This window comes from Gopherus flavomarginatus, chromosome 3 (genome assembly GCF_025201925.1).
Source record: "Gopherus flavomarginatus isolate rGopFla2 chromosome 3, rGopFla2.mat.asm, whole genome shotgun sequence".
Classification (NCBI taxonomy): domain Eukaryota; kingdom Metazoa; phylum Chordata; order Testudines; family Testudinidae; genus Gopherus; species Gopherus flavomarginatus.
This window is the reverse complement of record NC_066619.1, coordinates 150,844,113-150,862,794: the sequence shown is the minus strand read 5'-3', so window position 1 is coordinate 150,862,794 and position 18,682 is coordinate 150,844,113. Positions and strand designations below refer to the sequence as shown.

Here is an 18,682-nt window from a genome sequence, read left to right as displayed (position 1 = left end):
GGAGCAGGCTTCCAAGGGAGTTTGTTGAATCCCCCTCATTGGAGGTTTTAAAGAACAGGTTAGAGAATCGCCTGTGAGGAATAATATTAGGTGTAGTTGGTTCTGTCCCAGTACATGGGGCTGCACAGGAAGACTTCTCAAGGTCCCTTCCAGCCCTGCATTTCTGTGATTCTATGTTTATGGGCGGCTCCTCTCATGTGTGATTGGCAGAACAGAAGACAACACTAAGGTGCTATTTTTAAATGTGGATACACTGATGATAGACAAGAGGGAAGTAAGGTGGGGGTTGGCAATGAAAGGCCAGGAAGTGCAGACAGGGAATTTATGTTTGATGTTATGGAAAAGAAGGTGCCAATGGAGGGATGTAAAACAAGTGTTGACATGATGAAAACGAGGAACAAGGGAAATGATCTTTGCACAGCAGTGTTTTGGGTGGATAAAAGTGAAGCTTATATCAAGGCCAAAGGAAAGATGTTGCAGTAAGAAAGATGTAAGATGACAAGGGCCTGGATGAGAAAAGGCGTGTCTTTATGTAGGTGTTAAAAAACCACCCCCTTCACTGACAACCATTTTGAATTCTCCTTTGCTTTAGGAAGAACATGAAAAAAAATCAGATTTAAGTGTTTGGGCTTTTCTTAAGTTAGAAATGGGTCACAATTGTTCTTGCAGCCTTAGGTCTGGAGTATTGTCACTTTTCTCTTCTTGCTTTCACAGGAAGACGAGGCTCATGGAAAAACTGTACCGTAGCCAAAAGGATCGGTAAAGGTGCTCAGGCTACAATAATCTATGAGCATTTCAGGCAACCTGTAAATCTACTTGCTTCCAGACCTGAGGAAAGCTCTTCTTGCAGTGAAGTAAATTCAGAGGAGAATACTTCTGGCCCCAAAATTTCTTCCTCCTGTGAAAATACACAGAACAAGAATGGTTTGGTAGCTGACGCCCGTGATACCCAAGTGGAACATAACATACATGGAAGGTGGGATTCATCACCAGTGCAAGGAAATGAGTCAAGTCTGCCACTTGTGGCTGCTGTAGATACCAATGGAAGCATTAGTAGTGACCACATGGTGAATCTAAAATGCATTATTCCGGATGATAATTTTGCCACAGTTTCTGCTGCCTACAGTAGTAGTGGCTCAAGTACTGTAATTACGTCAAGACTCATTATGGATCCAAGACTAAAGAGAAGAGAAGGAAACCCAGGAAAACAAAACACTGAGGCAGTTTGTCATGGGAATTCAACACCTGAGAATGGGCTGGACTATCTCAGCTCAGAAATGAAAATATCAGCCACTTTAAATATACCTTCGCCTGAAGAACCCCCTCTGCTTAATGACCCAAAACGTGGTCAACTTAGACAGAGACATGTGGAGCAAGCATCACGGAAAGAGGCAGCTTTCATAAAAGAGTTTAAATCAACACTAGATGCGGACAAAGAACACAGTGTGGAAAACAAGCAAGTGGCTGGTAGCATAACAGAACTTCCTAAGGGAATAGTGGAGCCTTTTGCATTGCAGGATGTTCACACACATCCTGCTTCAAAAACCGTTATTGAAGAAAAGCATATCACAGCAAACGAGAACCATATCTGTGATAGAAAAGACTTGAAAATGCACCAGATTACGATGGGAGAACAACTGAGGAACTGTTCATCTTTTCCATTTGGGGACACGCAACCTGAGAGAGACTTGCAGGAGAGTTTGTCCGTGAAAGACAAAGCAGACCACTGCTACATAGAAAAAAGTTCCAATCTTCATAAGAACAATATAAAGCATTTATCTGTTCATGATAGCAAAAAGAACTTAAGTTTCACTGAAAAGTCAAGGCATAATGATCCTCCTCCTAATCAAAAGTTCCAGTCTGTGTCATTGGGAAAGTCAGTTTCATCGGTACTACCTGCTAACTTTGCCTGCAGCACACACTCCGAAGCCATGCCTCACAGCATTGCCGATTCAAGCAGCTCTCTGTATTCCAGATCTCAGAAGGGTTCCAATCCCCATATGCCATCAGTGGTTGGGAATATTAGCTTTTCCTTCTCTGCAGATTGTCAAAACAAAAATTCAAAGAAAATACCTACAGAAGACCTAAAAAAAGAAGAAGAAAGGTCACACCCATCTCTGTCTCATGCGTGGAGGCAGGGCAAAATGTCAGTAGCACAGAACAAAAATAATGCAGATAAAATATCTGAGATTTCCCATCAAGTGTGTAATGGTCTTTACTCACTTAAGAAACATGATGAAGGGCAGGGTTCAGCACAACTGAACCATTCTAAAAGGGATAAATATGCCTCAGTGAAAAGAGGGCAGAAATTTCAGGAATCACAATCTATTAATTTAACAGTACTTGAGGATAATCAAAGACATACTCCTGAACAGTCTTTGCATGATGATAAAGACATGAACATAGGCATCCAACATCCTGAAAGTATTAAATCTCATGAAGGCAAGACAAAATATATTGGGAAAATGCATAACCAGTTCCAAGAAAATAATTATACTTCTGAAATAGGAAACAGTTCAACAGATTCTTACTTAGCATGGACTGAAAATACTTTGGTCTCAGACAGAGACTATGAAGTTAATAGTGAGGATTTTGATACACAGGATCATACTTTAGACATTGATGTCCATGGAAGAATGCATCTTTTTAAACATGCTATGAGAAAACAACATGCCAAAGTGGAAGAGGACAAGTGTGTCTGTCATCGTGTTGCTTGTGAATCTATTCCCAGTGATCAGATCGTTGGTGAAGAAAACTTTCACCAAAGTAAGCTTCAAGACACTTTGCTTTCTGAAAAAGCCAATGTTGATGAAGGCCCTGTAGAGGCCCACAAATTAATATATTCAGCAACTGAAATTACAAACCAAAATTGCATAGGTAAAAGAGAAGATCCTACAAAAGAACTAAAAGGCAATTCTTCCATCAAAGAAACAATGGATGACCAGATATATTTGTCTCATGCTTTCTGCAGAACAGTCAAAGTATTGAGAGATTGCTTCAATAAAGAATGTCTATGTTTCCTTGGAGAAAATGAGCCAGTGTCATTAGACAAACATTTCTGCAGGAATAGCCAAGAGAATGATGCTTCTGGAGCTGCATTTTTAGATGAAGAGCAGAGCTGGATCTGTAATCAGGAAATGGAGACTAATGTAAATGTTCGTGATTTCAACCAAATGCACACATGCCAACTTGAAAAAGAATTTAGCAACGTCCCAGGAATCTGGATGGAACTTTGTGACACTTCTCATATTCTGGATTTTAAAAGCTCACCTTCTGGTTTAAACTTAATTTTTGAAGAAGGATGTGCATTAACAGAAGCATATTTGATGGAAACAGAAAATATTGCCACTTCTATAAAGGAAAAGGGAATTATTCCGGATAACGAAAGAGAATCAGAAGAGCTGTCTGCCACAGCAGAGTTTTGCAGACCTGCAGCACTGCCAGAGGCTCATAAATGGGAAGAGCAGAATGCTGTTATGCTAATCACCACCATTTCCGTACCTTCTGGAAATGTGGAACACAAAGAAAGAGGATGTTCCCAACCTGAGGAAACATATGTTTCTGAGAGAAACTCCTCTTGCCATGAAAATAGTGTGCAGGAAATATTTAAACAGATGATAGAGGAGAAATGTGAGGATATTTTTCTCCACAGCTTGGAATTTGAAAGTGAAATTGAAATTCCTCTGGAGCAGCATGAGGAGTCTCTCTCAGTACCACAAAAGCCACATAGTCATGAGGTTGGATCTGATGAGGAGGTTGATTCATTGTATCAGTACTTGATAGATCGTATAGACTGGGAAAGTTTGTTTGGAAACAGTAGCCAGAAGATACTAGAGAAAAGTGAAGATCATTGTTCATTGGGGAAAAAATCTTGCACAAAGGAAGATAAAACAGAATCTTTAAGTAAAACTGTGTGGCCTGACTTACAAATTACAATAACCAACATACTTAAATCAGGAGTCAGCTCCCCCAACGTTGGAATTGCAAGAGAGATGTGGAGATGTGCAATTGAATCTCCAGGATTAGAAGTCAATATGGAATTGTCAGGGGAGCAAAGAAGTGAAGAATATATGCAGAATTTGGATCTTACAAATGAAATGGAAACATGCCTACCTATCTGTGTTCATGAGGCGGATAGTCATATACCTGAAAAAGAGAGCAAAACTTTCACTACACCTGTTACTCTTTCTGATGTATTGAATAAAGGAAGTAGTTTTTACAGTACAAAACCAAAAGATAACAGTAATGAATCTAAGAGTAAAAAAGGTGTGCAATCAAAAGGTAAGAGAAAACATCCACATAATAAATCTCTAACAAATAAAATGAGGCCTCAGAAAGGTTCAACACATTCACCTATATGCAGAAACTCAAAACTTAGTAGTAAAAAGAGAGAACACTATTCATCTAAAATGTTTTCTTTATTATTTGAGGGACGAATGAAAACACTTGCACAGTCTGAAAAACACATAAAAAATGTTCTAAATACTCTTTGTGGTGAAGCATCCTTATGCAAAAGTAAGCGTCTATCCAAAAAAATAGATGATGCTATGTTTCACTTAAGGAAAGCTCAGAGGAGAGTTCTCAAATCTCTAAAAATTGTAACTAAAGTTGGAGAGAAAAGACAAAAGGGTCCCTTACCAAAATGTTATAAAATAATATGTAACGACTTATGGGAAAGCTGTGATCTTGAAGGTCATAGTTTCTTGACAACTGGGAAGTATTCTTCTGCTCACTTTTCTCAGAAAAGAAAGTATAACATAAAGGAAAATAAACGAACTGTAGCATTTAAGAAAGCAAGTGACACCGTTACATGTATGCCAATAAAACAAAGGTTTAAAAATAAAGGGGATAAAATGAGAGAAATGGTTTCAGAGGAAGATATGGACGCAAGATCCACTACAAGTTGTGCACCTGTTGTGTTTAAAGATATAAGTCAGATACATCACTGCAATTCTGACTTAACTGTGGCTTCTTCTGTAACTTGTAGTCAGTTTTCAGCTGCTACCTGCAAGGCATATTTGGCTTTTGAGGGTGACAATGTGAGAGATACGAGAAGAATAACGGAACTTCAGACAGTCTCTGAAAACTCTGTAGGTTTAGACGCCATTGGGCTAGAAGATCTAGAACTGACTAATAAGGAGCACAACGTGTTCGTAAATGTTTCATCTAAAATTCATATTCAAGGAACTGCTGGACGATGTGGCAGTGTAACAAGACAAGACCATATCCCTGAAGCAAATACATTTACCAACAAAAATATCTTAAAACCTTTGAGCTTTCCTGTGAAGAGGGATGATTCTGTAGGATTTTGTACAGACCAAAGAAAAGATGGAGCTTGTAAGACTAATGTAAACATGAATGCTGTCATACATACATCACTATTAAAAACAGCTGCAGAGAACTGTGTAAATGCAAACACCACCACGCAAGATGTTTCCACACTCTCTGCTACTCATAAAAATCTGCACAGTATTCTTTCTACCGAAAAAGAGAGTATATTTTCTGCTGGCAGTGGGGATATTTCCACAAATCAGAGTGTTGGTATTGGAAACTTTTCTTCAGGCTCAATGAGGCAGATGCCTGCAGCAGGAGGAAAACATGAGACCAATGTATCTCAAGTTCCATTAGACCACGAAATTATTAGTGCTAAAGCTGCATCTTTTAAAATGAGCTCAAACATTTCGTCTGAGAGAGTTTTAGAGACCGGTTATTTTGAAACACCAACAGTACCTCTCAGCGGCCAGCTGCAAGATAGAGGCTATGACAGAAAAGAAACTTCAAATTCAGGAATGCGTTGTCTGAGTAATTACAGTAAAGTAGCTGAAAAGGAGACACATGTTACCGAGATTATCAAATTGGAACCACTGGCAAAAATTTTATATAAGAGAGAAAATAATATAGAGATAGAGAACTATTTAAAGAATGTATCTTCTGTGTCCTTAGTATACAATGCTCTGGCACCGTTTTCAAAACAGTACATTTCGCAGCAAGTTGGACAGAATACATTTCTAACGATAAAGGAAATGGGGCTAGTGGAAAGCAAAGTGAAATCACCTGTAAATCTGTATCTGGTAAAAGATGTACCTGGGAGATCCTCTGCTAAGGTCGTTTTGGAACAAAAGAGTATAACACACAGAGAAGGTCACTCTAGCTGTAATAAGGAATACAGATGCATTCAGAGTTCTTTAAACAACAGCAGTGCTTTCACTGCACCTGGATTAAGGAAGCCAGTTGATAAAAAAATTGTCAAAAGAAATGAAGATTGGAAAGAAAGCACTAACAAAGATTGCCAAATTAACTCAGAGTTGAAATCAGGAATCATGGCAAAACAAGGTATTCAAAGCATTACTGGGACATATGATGCCTCAGCAAGCAAAACACATCAGAATCTTACAGCCCATGTGACTAAACTGAATGCAGATAATCTCTCCGGTGATCATCCTAACAAATGTAAGGGAATCAATAGTAAAAACAAGCATAGAGCAGTGGGGACAGAACTGAAATCTCTTGCTTTCATAACTGAAATATCAAATATTTTACAAAAAGCAGATGAAACCTCCTCTCTGAAAATATTACAGGAACAGATTAGAGTTTGTGATAACCTTCTTCCTTCATTTGTTAAAGCTTTTGAGGAAAAGCAAGGGTGTTCTTTTAAGCACATCTTGGTTTCCCGAGAGTTACTGGTTGAAAGAAAACTATGGAATAACTGTAAATCCAAATTAAAATCAGATGCTGTAGATTCACTGGTGGAACTCCAAATGATAATGGAAACAATTCAGTTCATTGAAAACAAAAAGTGCTTTTTAGAAAGGGAGCCGACTTTTCGAAGCTTGCTTTGGTATGATGGTTCACTGTACGAGGAACTGCTTGGCAGGCCTTCAGGGTATCAACAACAGTCCAATTTCTTTCCAGCTTTCCAAACAAGGCTGAAGTACAATGTTTTTCATGAGCTACAGAGCTACCATAAACAGTTATCAGAGCTCTTTGAAAAAACAAGGTGGGAAAACAAATCTTACTATGCATTCTTGAAATTCAGACGAGAGGTTGATGAGTGTGAAGCTGTGATACAACATAATTCTGATTGCTTAGATTTTTTCCTCTCTGTGCCTTTTACTTGTGGAGTTAACTTTGGAGATACTTTAGAAGATTTGGAAACTGTAAGGAAAAGTGCTGTGGAACTGATAAATACGTATAGGAACCTTCCATATGCTCACACCTATGCAGAAAAAGAGGACCATCTGTGGGTTATAATGGAAATTATCTCTACCAAGATAAGCTTTATAAAGGCGTGTGAATCAATGAATATGAAAGCATCACTCTTTGGCCTTGAACATATATTTTTTGATGCTGCTAAAAGTCTTGTTTGGAAAGACAGATGTCTGTTGTTAAATAAAGCCTCTCCCAATAAGAAAGAACAACTTCTGTGCAAAATAAACCAAGATGCTCTCTCCAAGCTATATGAAGTTTATGAATATGTGGCTGAAGAGTTTAGAACTGAAAAATCTAACAATATTACTGAGAAGAAAAATGATACAGAAAAGTCAAAATACTGTGAAAACAAAGGCAAACATGGAGATGAAAACTCTGACTTGCTCACTGTTTTGCTTTCGCATCCTGATATTTCCTGTGTTGGAGAAATATTAGATGAAGCTCAGTTTGCAGACCTTAAGAAGTTACAGCAGCTAATGATCAGATGTACAGAACGTTTAGAAAGCTTAAAAATGTATTTTCAGATTTTGCAGGAGGAGGATGTCAGTAAAATCTTGATCACAGAGGAAAATGTGTTAGACACAATGAAAAATGATGGCATTAGTGCTGTCATTTTAAAGCCTGAAGCTGTTGAACCTTACATTGAAGTACTAATGATGTATGAAACAGTTCACTTCCTTAAAAATTCAATAGCAAGAAAAACAGATGAACCGAGATTTCGAAGCTTGTTGTGGTTTGATTTATCACTTCTTCCTGAATTGGCACATTGCCAAAAGAAAATGTCTTCCTTTTCATTTCTGAAAGATAATTCAATGGGCAACCTTTGTAAAACTGTAGAGTCTGCCATCTCTGATCTGAAGAGTGAGCTGGACATTATTTGCAACTATGCAGAAACCATAAACTGCTCGTATGCACTTCATCTTCTCACCAGAGAACTTTCAGAACTTTCGGAAACAAGACAATTGATACAAAATTCGAAGCCTTCTATCTTCACATATGTTGAGTGTGTACCTTATACCATATCTGTAAACTATGGGAGTACGGTGACTGAATTAGACTACAACTACAACCAGTTTTCTTTGTTGCTTGAAAATTTGATGTTGGCTGCTAGGAAAGATTTAGGAAAAATGGCTCATATTATGAAAATCATGAAAACTATTGAGCATATGAAGTTTGCTTGTGCCAAAAAAGGTAAATCAGTCCTCTCTCTTCTGATATATCAGATGCTAAATAATTGGAGAAAGACCTGCCAGTTGAAAAGAAAGGGAGACATGAAATTGCATTTCACTGAAACTAAAAAAAATGTCTGTGAAACTCAAGCCCCAGTGTATGTCATCAAAGCTAGCTCTCAGTCCCAGAAAAAAAGACCTAGTTTTGTGTCCTCACATGAAGACACTTCTGAGTATACAGAAGGCTCTCCTCCTTCCAGCTGCAAAAAACCAAAGGTAAGATCATTCCTTAATACTTCAAATGCTTTATCTTTAAACAAGAATTGTAGTGCTAGTTACATACAGATACTGAGTTAAGGGCAGAGGTGTGCATCAGATTGTGCTTTGTGGAGATGAATGATTCCAGGTTTGAATTTAGAGCAAAAAAGTAAACTCTCTCATCTATATTATTCCCAAGGCTTAAATTGATCTTAAAGAACTGACAGTTCTGTCTTTGACCAATGAGGCAATGTCATTAGCCCTGAAACACTGTTAAAAACTAATACATCTCTAATGCTGTTTGTCTTTCACCCTCAAAATCAATTTTTTTTTTACTAGATAAGGGAGAATCAATTTTAAAAAATCGGAATTTACCACTTGTAGAATGCTGTATCAGCATCAGCCTGCTAGGAGGCTAGCTGAGGACTCTCTCAAAGCACAGAGTCCAATATGATGATCCCCTGCCTTGGCAAAGCCAAGAGTTCGAAAACTAGAGCACAAACCAAAATAAACACCTGAGGTTTATTTCCAGCCTCAGATGCAAACAAATCCCACTCCTAGTGCATCTCACATGCCTGCTTTCCTAGTGTCACTAGTAGTGGGGATGATCAGCTAAGCTCCTTCATTGCCATTTATAGAATGCCCTCTTTTCTTTGGAAGACGAAATACATTGTGGTTTTGAGTCTTGTCACTATAAGGCATGTTTTCAAATTCTTCAGTCATTCTTATACCATTTTTAAAAAATTGTCCTCTTAATTTTAATGGTATCCAACTATTGTTTTGTGTGTATTTCTGTACATCTTATGTCTGAAAACCTCTAGGTGCCCATTAATAGCATGCTTTAAATCAAATCTTCAAATATACTTTGTGACCTGTAAACCCCAAAGGAAGTATGCAGCACCATTGTCATTCTGTAGGTCAGTCTGTTGTGGCCGAGTTCCGCCCTCAGCCTCTCACACTTGCTCTCTACCTTTGATAGAAAATAGCTGCATCTTGTGTTTGCTGTTCAACTGCTACTTTATTCTTAATGAATGGGCTGTGTGTCTCTGTTGTAGAATTGGAAAGCAATCATTTGTTCCTGGGAGCTGCAATTCTAAGTCCCATTCCTCATTTGGGCCCCCAGAAATTCTGCCTCCAGTAGTGGTACAAGCTGGTGGTTCATCTTCTAGAATTGTAATATGCATCTGTTGTTTGTGCAGTAGAGATCTCACTTTATGTTTCAGCTCTTTTCCCTCTCTTCTGCTGGGGAGTCACTGAGCATCGAGGCCGGAGGGACCTCTCCGGTTCTGCATCTCTATAATCATCTTCCTCTGCCTTCTATCCCTCCCCCCAACAGCAGAGAAACCCTGCAAGCATCAAGCCATGTCCAGGAGCTGCTGTATGTATAAGGCAAGCTTTTTAGGAGCTTCATAGGGTGAGCAATGCCCTGCTGTGGCCGACCAACTGACCCTTAACCTGCCAGGGCACAGGGATTTGAATTAGGCTGGCAAGTCAGGGCCTGGTTGCAGCTTCTTGCAGGGGAACTCTGCTGTGGGAAAGTTCAAGCAGGAGCAATATGATTTTTCCTGGAAGGAGAACCCCAAACAGCCTGCTCTGGGGTAAGTCTTGTAAACCCCAGAGACTCCAGGTCCCCAAAAGACAAACCACCGCCCGTAAGGATTTGTAAATTTTTAATGAACAAGTAGTGTAAAAAATCCCATACTCTCCTTTTTTGAGGACATCATCAATTCTGAATGGGGACTTCTGGGTGAAACTAAACTGTTACATAATCACAAGGAAATGTCACAGGTGATGAGTATTAGGCAAGGAAGAAGTCCTAAGACCAGTGCAGTAGTAGTTCCACAGGTGAAAGGCATTGTTGTCTTTTGAGAATGGGACTTCCTTCCAAAAGTTCCCACAGACCATAAGAGAGAAGATAATCTAAGCAGAAATTTGAAAGCTCAGCTTTGATCATTCAGATCAAAAAGATTCCTTGTAATTCATAAGGAAAAACTACTAAGTGGCTTGTTTGTCTAGGGGTATGATTCTTACTGTGAGTGTGAGAAGTCTGGGATTCAGATTCTGGCAAATCCTTGCAACACTGTGTAAATATTGATTCTTGGCAATCTTTTTTGGGAATTGATGCAATTTGTGAAAAGATTAATGGCCCCTAACAAGGAAGCTGTGTTTACATCCTTGATTAGTAGTCATTGCAAAGAGAAACCTGTGGCTTATAAATTTATAGGTGACTCTGTTTGGGGAAACATGAGGGAAAATAGTAGCTAGAATGCAGGTCAAAGTCACCTCTCATTTCTCAAATCCAGCGTAGCAAATCTCTTAGCCCCTACCAACACCAAAGCCACTTAAAAAGAGACTCTGCCCCTCCAGAGGGAGTAAACTGGAGCAGAAGCTCGGAAAAAGACCTAGATAGAATTTTATCCTGAAACACAAAATCCTTAGCATGCACGTTATGTATGGGAACTTCCACTTTCTGTAAAAGATCCTTCCATTCAGTCTGCATTCTCAACTCAGTCTTAAATGGCTTGTAGTGGTTTTAGCAAGGCTCAGATTGCAAGCTTTAGAGGATTAAAGGATAAGAGAACAATTAATGAATTAGAAAACATGCCTTATAGTGATAGACTCAAAGAGTTCAGTCTGTTTAGTTGAACAAAGAGGTTAAGGGACAACTTGATAACAGTTTATAAGTATCTATGTGGGGGACAAATACTTAATAATAGGCTCTTCAGTCTGGCAGAGAAAAGTAAAAAAGATCTAATGGCTGGAAGTTGATGCTACATAAATTCAGACTGGAATAAAATGTACATTTTTCACAGGGAGGGTAATTAACCATTGGAACAATTTGCCAAGGGTTGTGGTGGATTCTCCAGCACTGACAATACTTAAATCATGAATGGGTGTTTTGCTTAAAAAAAATCTGCTCTAGGAATTATTTTGGGGAAGTTCCATGGCCTGGGTTATACCAGTAGTCAAACTAGATGATCACAATGATTTTGGGTGACCAGATTTCCCGATTTTATGGGGACAGTCCTGATTTTTGGGTCTTTTTTTTTTTATATAGGATCCTATTACCTCCCACCACATGTCTCAATTTTTCACACTTGCTGTCTGGTCACCCTACAACGATTCCTTATTGGCTTGGAATCTGTGAATAAGGTGACTCTCAGTCCTGGGTATCCGAGAACCGTCATGATGATGTACCTTCTAAAAAGTTAAACTCCAAACTATGTAAAGTTATCTTGAAATACAGTGGTATGCAGACCAAGGCATGAAAGGGCTTGGAATAAATATGTGGAAAATGAAATCCATTTAGTTTATTATCATGACTGCTCTGTCTCCACTATCCCATGATACAAACTGACACGTTTTCATTTTATACATGGCTAATGTAATTACCTACCCTACACCAATTTTTACTAATCATTCAAGTAGGGTGATAAGTATAAAATACACAGAAGATATTCTCTACTTTAAGACTCTTAACTATGTGAATAAGATGCATGGTTATTAGTGAGATACTGTAATTCACACTATCTGTCTTATATTTTACACATCTTAATTACACCTGAACCAGAGGGTGTGTTTCTTCCTTCAAAGGCCCTTTCAGCTGCATGTTTTCCTCTCTAAAAGCAAAACCTATATTTGTGGATGACATTTCACATGAACAATCATGAACTAACTTTGGTCCAAAAGGACATAGGCAGATCCCTGCTACAGCTCCAATACAGTCCCTCTTAGCCTGGCTGTGGGGGCATTTAACACACTGGACTACAGTTTAGGAAATACTATTTTAAAAAATTGATGACTTTAAAAAACACTACCATCACACAGTTGAAAGAACTAGCTCAAACTTACTGCTTTTGAGGCTTTAGGTTTGTATCTGCCCAGTGATTTTTTGGATTTAAAAAAGGGAGAGATTCAGTGGGAAGGAGACACTTTATATTGATAGACTCAAGGAACTCAATTTATTTACCTTAGAAAAGAGAAGATTAAGGGGTAACTTGATGACAGTCTGTAGGTACATACAAGGGGAACAAATATTTAATAATGAGCTTTTCAGTCTAACGGAGAAGGATATAACATGATCCAGTGGCTGGAAGTTGAAGCTAAACAAAGTCAGACTAGAAATTAGGTGTACATTTTGAACAGGAAGAGTAATTAACCAATGAAACAATTTACCAAGGGTTGTATTGGATTCTCTATCACTGACAACTTTTAAGTATCCAAAGACCTGCTCTAGGAATTATTTTGGCCTGTGATATATAGGAGATCGGACTCAGTGATCACAATGATCCCTTCTGTCCTTGGAATCTGTGAATCTATATGTTACACACATACTCATTGATGGACAACATCCCAATCAGAGCAAAGCCCAGAGAAGCAGACCCACTTACAATTTGCCAAATGCCAGAAATGCCTCCAACCCACTGGTTATTACCAAAAGCCAAGAACATTTTCAGCCCAGCGTAGGGAGTTGCCCATCCACAGGCTGCAAAAGGCATGGCTGTAGCCAGAACTTCACCGCACTGGAAAAGATTTATAAAAATGCAAAGCCTCATTGCATCAGTGTTGTTCCAGCAGCAGTTATCAATAGCACAGTGTCTTCAGCATCTATGATTGCTTTTGCCATGCACCAGTATCATCCCTCAGAGGGATTTCACATGAAGTGTCTCCAAAAATTCCTTTCAAAGACATGAAACCACTTGCTAAACGCACTGCAGAATTGGGCATCTATTTCCAAATCACATGCTGATGTCCCATTTATAGGTAAGTAAGTACAAAGAACATGCTGAAACATAATTTAGACCCTTGCATACACACTATGGAAGCAAACCTCACATCGTGGTCAGCATGTATGAAGATGACACAACCCTCATGTAAAAAAAAGGAAAGGATCAATGTTCTCAAGCTTATCTCTTGTGTTCTGGACTTTTCCAAAATCTCAGCAGAACACATCCTTTTGGTTCACTTTGATAGCAAGACCCAGCAGCATATCTGGGCCCAAACATGGGAATTGCCATATTGGACCAGACCAGTGGTCCATCAAGTTCAGTATCTGTCTCTGACAGTGACCAGCACTGACTGCTTCAGAGAAAGGTGCCTTTCCACCATAGCTCTTGTGAATCCCTAATTATTCAGTAACACCCAAAATGCCTGGATCTCAAGGGCAGTGTTTTACTGTGATTGTAATGAAAATTTAAGATGTTATTCAAAGAAAGATATGCATTTACATTTTGAAAATAGCTAACAGGAAGAGTGTTCAAAATAACCATTAAAAGTATAAGAATTTCACATGTAACGAGTTTATTTTCTCTTAGGTTGGTGTCCTGATGGCAGCAGCTTCAAAAAATGGAGATGAAAATGAAACATGCTGCCACATAAGGTATATTTAGGATTTAAAATAGTAAAAACACTTGTGCAGAAAAGCTCAAGATCTGCTGAATAAGGACAGGAAAAAGAGTGATACCTTTTCCCCTTAGTTTCATACAGCGTATTCAACTTGTAGCATTAGAGATTCATTGAATTCCTGGGGGACTCTTGTAGAGTTCACAGAGCACCCCTTGCTCAACCTATTCTCAGACCCAGTGGGTGGAGTTCCAATCACAGTAGCACTCTTTGCACTTCCTGGCACGTGAAGCTGGAGGAGGAACCATTAAGCAATGTATCAGAGTTGATGGAACCCCATTAAGCCACCAGTAGAATAGTAATGGAGAAGAAAGAGGTTACTGTGTCAAATGATTTGATCAAGTTATCATGACGTGACATCCTGACATTGCTTAGTGATGTTTCTCTTGTCATTCTCCATCAGCGTAGATAACACAGCATCACTGTGCAATGTTAGGATGTCTCAGAGAGAATGTTGTATGACTTTACAGCTTCTTTCACTCCCAGCTCTTCAGGGTTGTTTATATGTGAAGGTCTGTGGTGTACGGTTGTATGACAAAAGAAAATTCCCAAAACAACATTGCAGGCTTCATTTTTCTCTAGTGTCATTTAAAGTGTCCTCACAAAGCATTCTGCTAACTCAGTTGATGCAGAATGATAAGCAGTTTACCTACTGTGTGATGCAAAAGTTCTTTTGAGGAAAATCTGAAATCCTTCAGTAACTGAAGACCACTGTCTGAAGCAATCTCTTCAGGTAAACCATGTGAGCATATATAGTCCACAGTGCCTCAAGAATCTTGGCAACAGAAGTGATTGCCATATGTACTACTTTATTCCAGATCACCACAGCATTAGCTTCAACTAAGTTAATTTGGTATTCTTCTCTGCACTATCAATGTCATCTTTGCCAAATAACCCATTTCCAAGGATGACAAGCAGCAGCTTTTGGCGTATTTAGGTGACTACTGCATAAAGCACATTGATTAGTTTTTCGTTCATTGTCTTCAGTTCTATAGAAGTTTTTACCCCACACTCGTCACCATAGTGGCTTGGTGCTTTCCAGTCGTGCTTTGAGCCAGGTGACTAACATGTCATAGTTTGCAAGCATATGTACTTCTGTGGACAAGTTAATGATAGAATGCTAAGGGAGATGTCTTTTGATTGATAAAAATGTACAGAATCATAATTGCAATAGTATCACCCTCTGCAGGTCTTTGGATATTTAAAAGTTTCTCATCTTCATTTGTGTGAAGCAGTATCTCTTAGCGAGACTGTTGCACGGTAAGAGTGCATGGAATCACATCAAGTGGTGCACCAAGGATATATATAATGTGGTGTTAAAAGATAAAAACAACAGAAGCAAATATTGATTTTACTACTGCAGACTGCAACTCAGCTGGAGTTTGTAAATGGCTTCATGGACGGGAACATGGTGGTGATGGTCAGTGCAGAGGCTAAGTACAGAGAAGTATGTGCTTTGAATGGGATTGAAGAGGAACAAATGCTTAGAAGAAAGGCTCTTAAAGCACTTATTGAAGATGAACTGTGGGTATGGATCTAGTTTTTAGCAGTCCTGTCCACAGAAATGAATCACAGCACCTGTCCTTAAGCTACAAAAGCCACGGTGCTATCAACAGTAGAAGAAAGGGCTGATGTCAACAGTAATATGAAGATTCTCTGTTTGCAACTGCTATATTTTTATGGAAAAGCATTTTGTCCTACAGCATGTGGGCGTTTACAGGATCCGTAGCTGATACCTAGAGTGACCAGGTGTCCCAATATTAGGGGCTTTGTCTTATATATACAACTTATACCCTCCCCCCTCAAAAAAAAAGTGTCCCGATATTTCACACTTGCTATCTGATCATCCTGCTGATGCCAAACCTGAAAAATAATACTGCGTAACCCATACTACTTCCTTAAGTAGTGTGTTGGTGATCGCAGTGTCTTCAACACCAGCAAGTAATTGGAGCACACAGCTGCCATTTTATCACAAAGCCTCATGTACAAGTGCTTGAGTGAAAGGCAGGTTTCCAGCACATACGTGACAACAGTGTGGCATATTCATAATCTACGACTACAAGCAGGGCTGGCTCTAGCAATTTCACTGCCCCAAGCACGGCGGCATGCTGCGGGGGGGCTCTCTGCCGCTCACCGGTCCCGCGGCTCTGGTGGACCTCCCGCAGGCATTTCTGCGGACAGTCAGCTGGTCCCGTGGCTACGGTGGACCTGCTGCAGGCATTTCTGCGGAGGGTCCGATTGTCCCGTGGCTCTGATGGAGCTGCTGCAGGCATGTCTGTGGGAGGTCCACCAGAGCCGCAGGACCAGCGGACCGACCGCAGCCACGCCTGCGGCAGCTCCACCAGAGCCACCTGCCGCCCTCCCAGCAACCGGCAGAGCGCCCCCTGCGGCGTGCCGCCCCAAGCACACGCTTGGCGTGCTGTGGCCTGGAGCCGGCCCTGACTACAAGTGACGATTAGTTAACAATTCATTCCAAAACCTGTGGCAAATTCCTCATACATCTTATGGGAAAATATGAGTTTTCTGTGGTACCATGATCAGTGTTTACATGCAGTGAACCTATGCCTATGTGCCAGATGAAAAGCAAATTAATGCACATCTTGCATGGTCTTCCCCAAGCCAGCACCTACTGACAATGTGACTGGTTGGTACCTTATGCCAGCAGAGGCTGTCCTGCTTAGCAATCATAGAGGATATAGCTGAAGCACAAGCTCTCGACAAATAAAAAAAAATTTACACCTGAGATTTGCGCTCCAGAATCAGTCCTTCAACTAATCAATTTCTCGTGTGCAGAGACCAGATGTTCACTGCCCTGCAAATGTTTCGCCAGCAGCCTGCCTTGTATGGAGATGTGCAAGTGCCACCCAGACACTGTCAGTGCAACAGTGTGTGTAGCAGTGGTGCCCTAGGTGGAGACAACACCAATGATGATTTTGATTAATAAATGTTTTCAGTCCTACATGTCAAGTCTAAGTTCTCTTGGATTACCAAAGATCTGTGGGTTTTTTTATGTAAGCAATGCATTCCTGTGTTAAATATAATTAAAAATAATTGATTTTTACATATTTTCTTGAATATATATCTACATAGTTTTTCTACGGTTGTCATATTTTGGTGCCATTGTAGTTGTGGGAGAAAGGTCTTTTGAATAATACTCAACTTGGCCCAATGACATTATATAATCAAATTTTCCACCAGAGGACCTGGAGCTGGAAGAGTGGGGGCAGTGAGTCCCCTCGGCCATGCTGCAGAGAGTAACACAATTGAAATTATGATTCTGTAAATTTTTCCAATCAAATGACACCTCTAACTTGCCCACTGGATTATATTTTACTACATTATGCACATACGGTTCATTCTTTCTCTCATCCTCTCCCATAGCGGGAGAATTGTGTGTAACAGTGCAGTTTAGTGTTATGTTCTAGCGTCAGGGATTTTTTGAAAATGGTCACGCTACTCTGTGTTTGTGTTAAGTGAGCCTGGTGAGAGAAGAGTGCCTTCTGTCCCTTTTGCCAGGCGCTGTGCTTCTCTTATTTTGTATGACATCTAAGCAGATATACTGTTTCAAACAGAACCAACCAAAAGAAACAGAGCTCTGTCTACTGTTCCTTCCAGATTAAGATCTTTGTTATGAGCTATACTCAATGGTCATTTTCTTAATTTTGGATTTCTGATCTGAATTACAGAACAGTCCTAGAAGGACTTCTAAGTGGTTACTGAAATGGCAGAGATTATGGACAGCTTTAAGAGTAGCCAGAAAATCAGATACACTTTCTTCTTTTTGCATCTTAAGTGACATGTATCTCTTAGTTAGTAAGTCTGTTTGGAGTGCATAGTGTTTTTAAGCATTTCATGTCCTCTTAGTTCATGTCACCCAGCTCTTGAGGGAAACATAAGTGTGTAAATATCTCTTTCCAGCTAGAGTTGGAACTTATGATTGACTTCAGCGGCATTGGCCTAAAAATACAAATGCAGCCTTTGTACTTAAACTCAGATCCTCAACTTTGCTATCAAAATGAAAAATGTCCATTTTCCAGACATGACCATTTTTACCCTCTTTGTACTTTATTTCTCTTCCTCTCTTTTCAGATACAGAACTCTTCTGTAATTGTAGCTTCACTGACTCACCTTAGTGTTTCAAGAATTCCATTAAAGGTTTCCCACCAATGATTTTCCTGTTTTGACTCCTGATTTTCCAATAAGTCACATACAGCCTTTTAATTAACTACAATTCAATTTGAGCAGAATAACAAGAAAAATAAAGTAACATATGAGATGAGTTAGCAGGTTCTTTCTTACATGCTACATCCACTTCATTCTTGGAGTCAGCCTTTAACTCTAGGTCCAGTTGCTGCCAACTGACAAGCCTTTTGAACTGTTGCAAATTGCTACTGTTTTTAAAGCTCCAGATACCACAGTTTGTTTCAGTTAAATCACTAACCAGCTGCTTAAATTCAAAGAAGAAAGAAAATTCATTGCATCTGGGATGGGGAGGGGGCAGGGTGGGAAGAAGAGAGTTATTGATATAGTATTGGAGAAGGAATGAAGATTAACAGCACTTTTTTAGGATAGAGGAAAGAGTAGAAATTACACTTTGAAGCTTAAATCCTGTAGGATATCAAGTCAGATTTCTAGTTGTGGTA

At 39.5% G+C, this 18,682-nt stretch overlaps 1 protein-coding gene across 7 annotated transcripts in view; it reads left to right on the top strand.

Annotated features, from left to right (window-relative positions):
• TEX15 (testis expressed 15, meiosis and synapsis associated) overlaps positions 1-18,682 on the top strand; it is an 87,808-nt gene that overhangs the window by 53,333 nt on the left and 15,793 nt on the right. For 5 of the 7 annotated variants that reach the window (XM_050944956.1, XM_050944960.1, XM_050944959.1 and 2 more), the window contains 2 exons: positions 715-8,654; positions 13,952-14,016. The exons of 1 other annotated variant lie outside the window; for it this stretch is intronic. In XM_050944956.1, the coding sequence (XP_050800913.1) occupies positions 715-8,654; positions 13,952-14,016 (8,005 nt within the window). The remainder of the gene's footprint in view (positions 1-714; positions 8,655-13,951; positions 14,017-18,682) is intronic. One more of the 7 variants, XM_050944962.1, reaches the window with a different exon arrangement.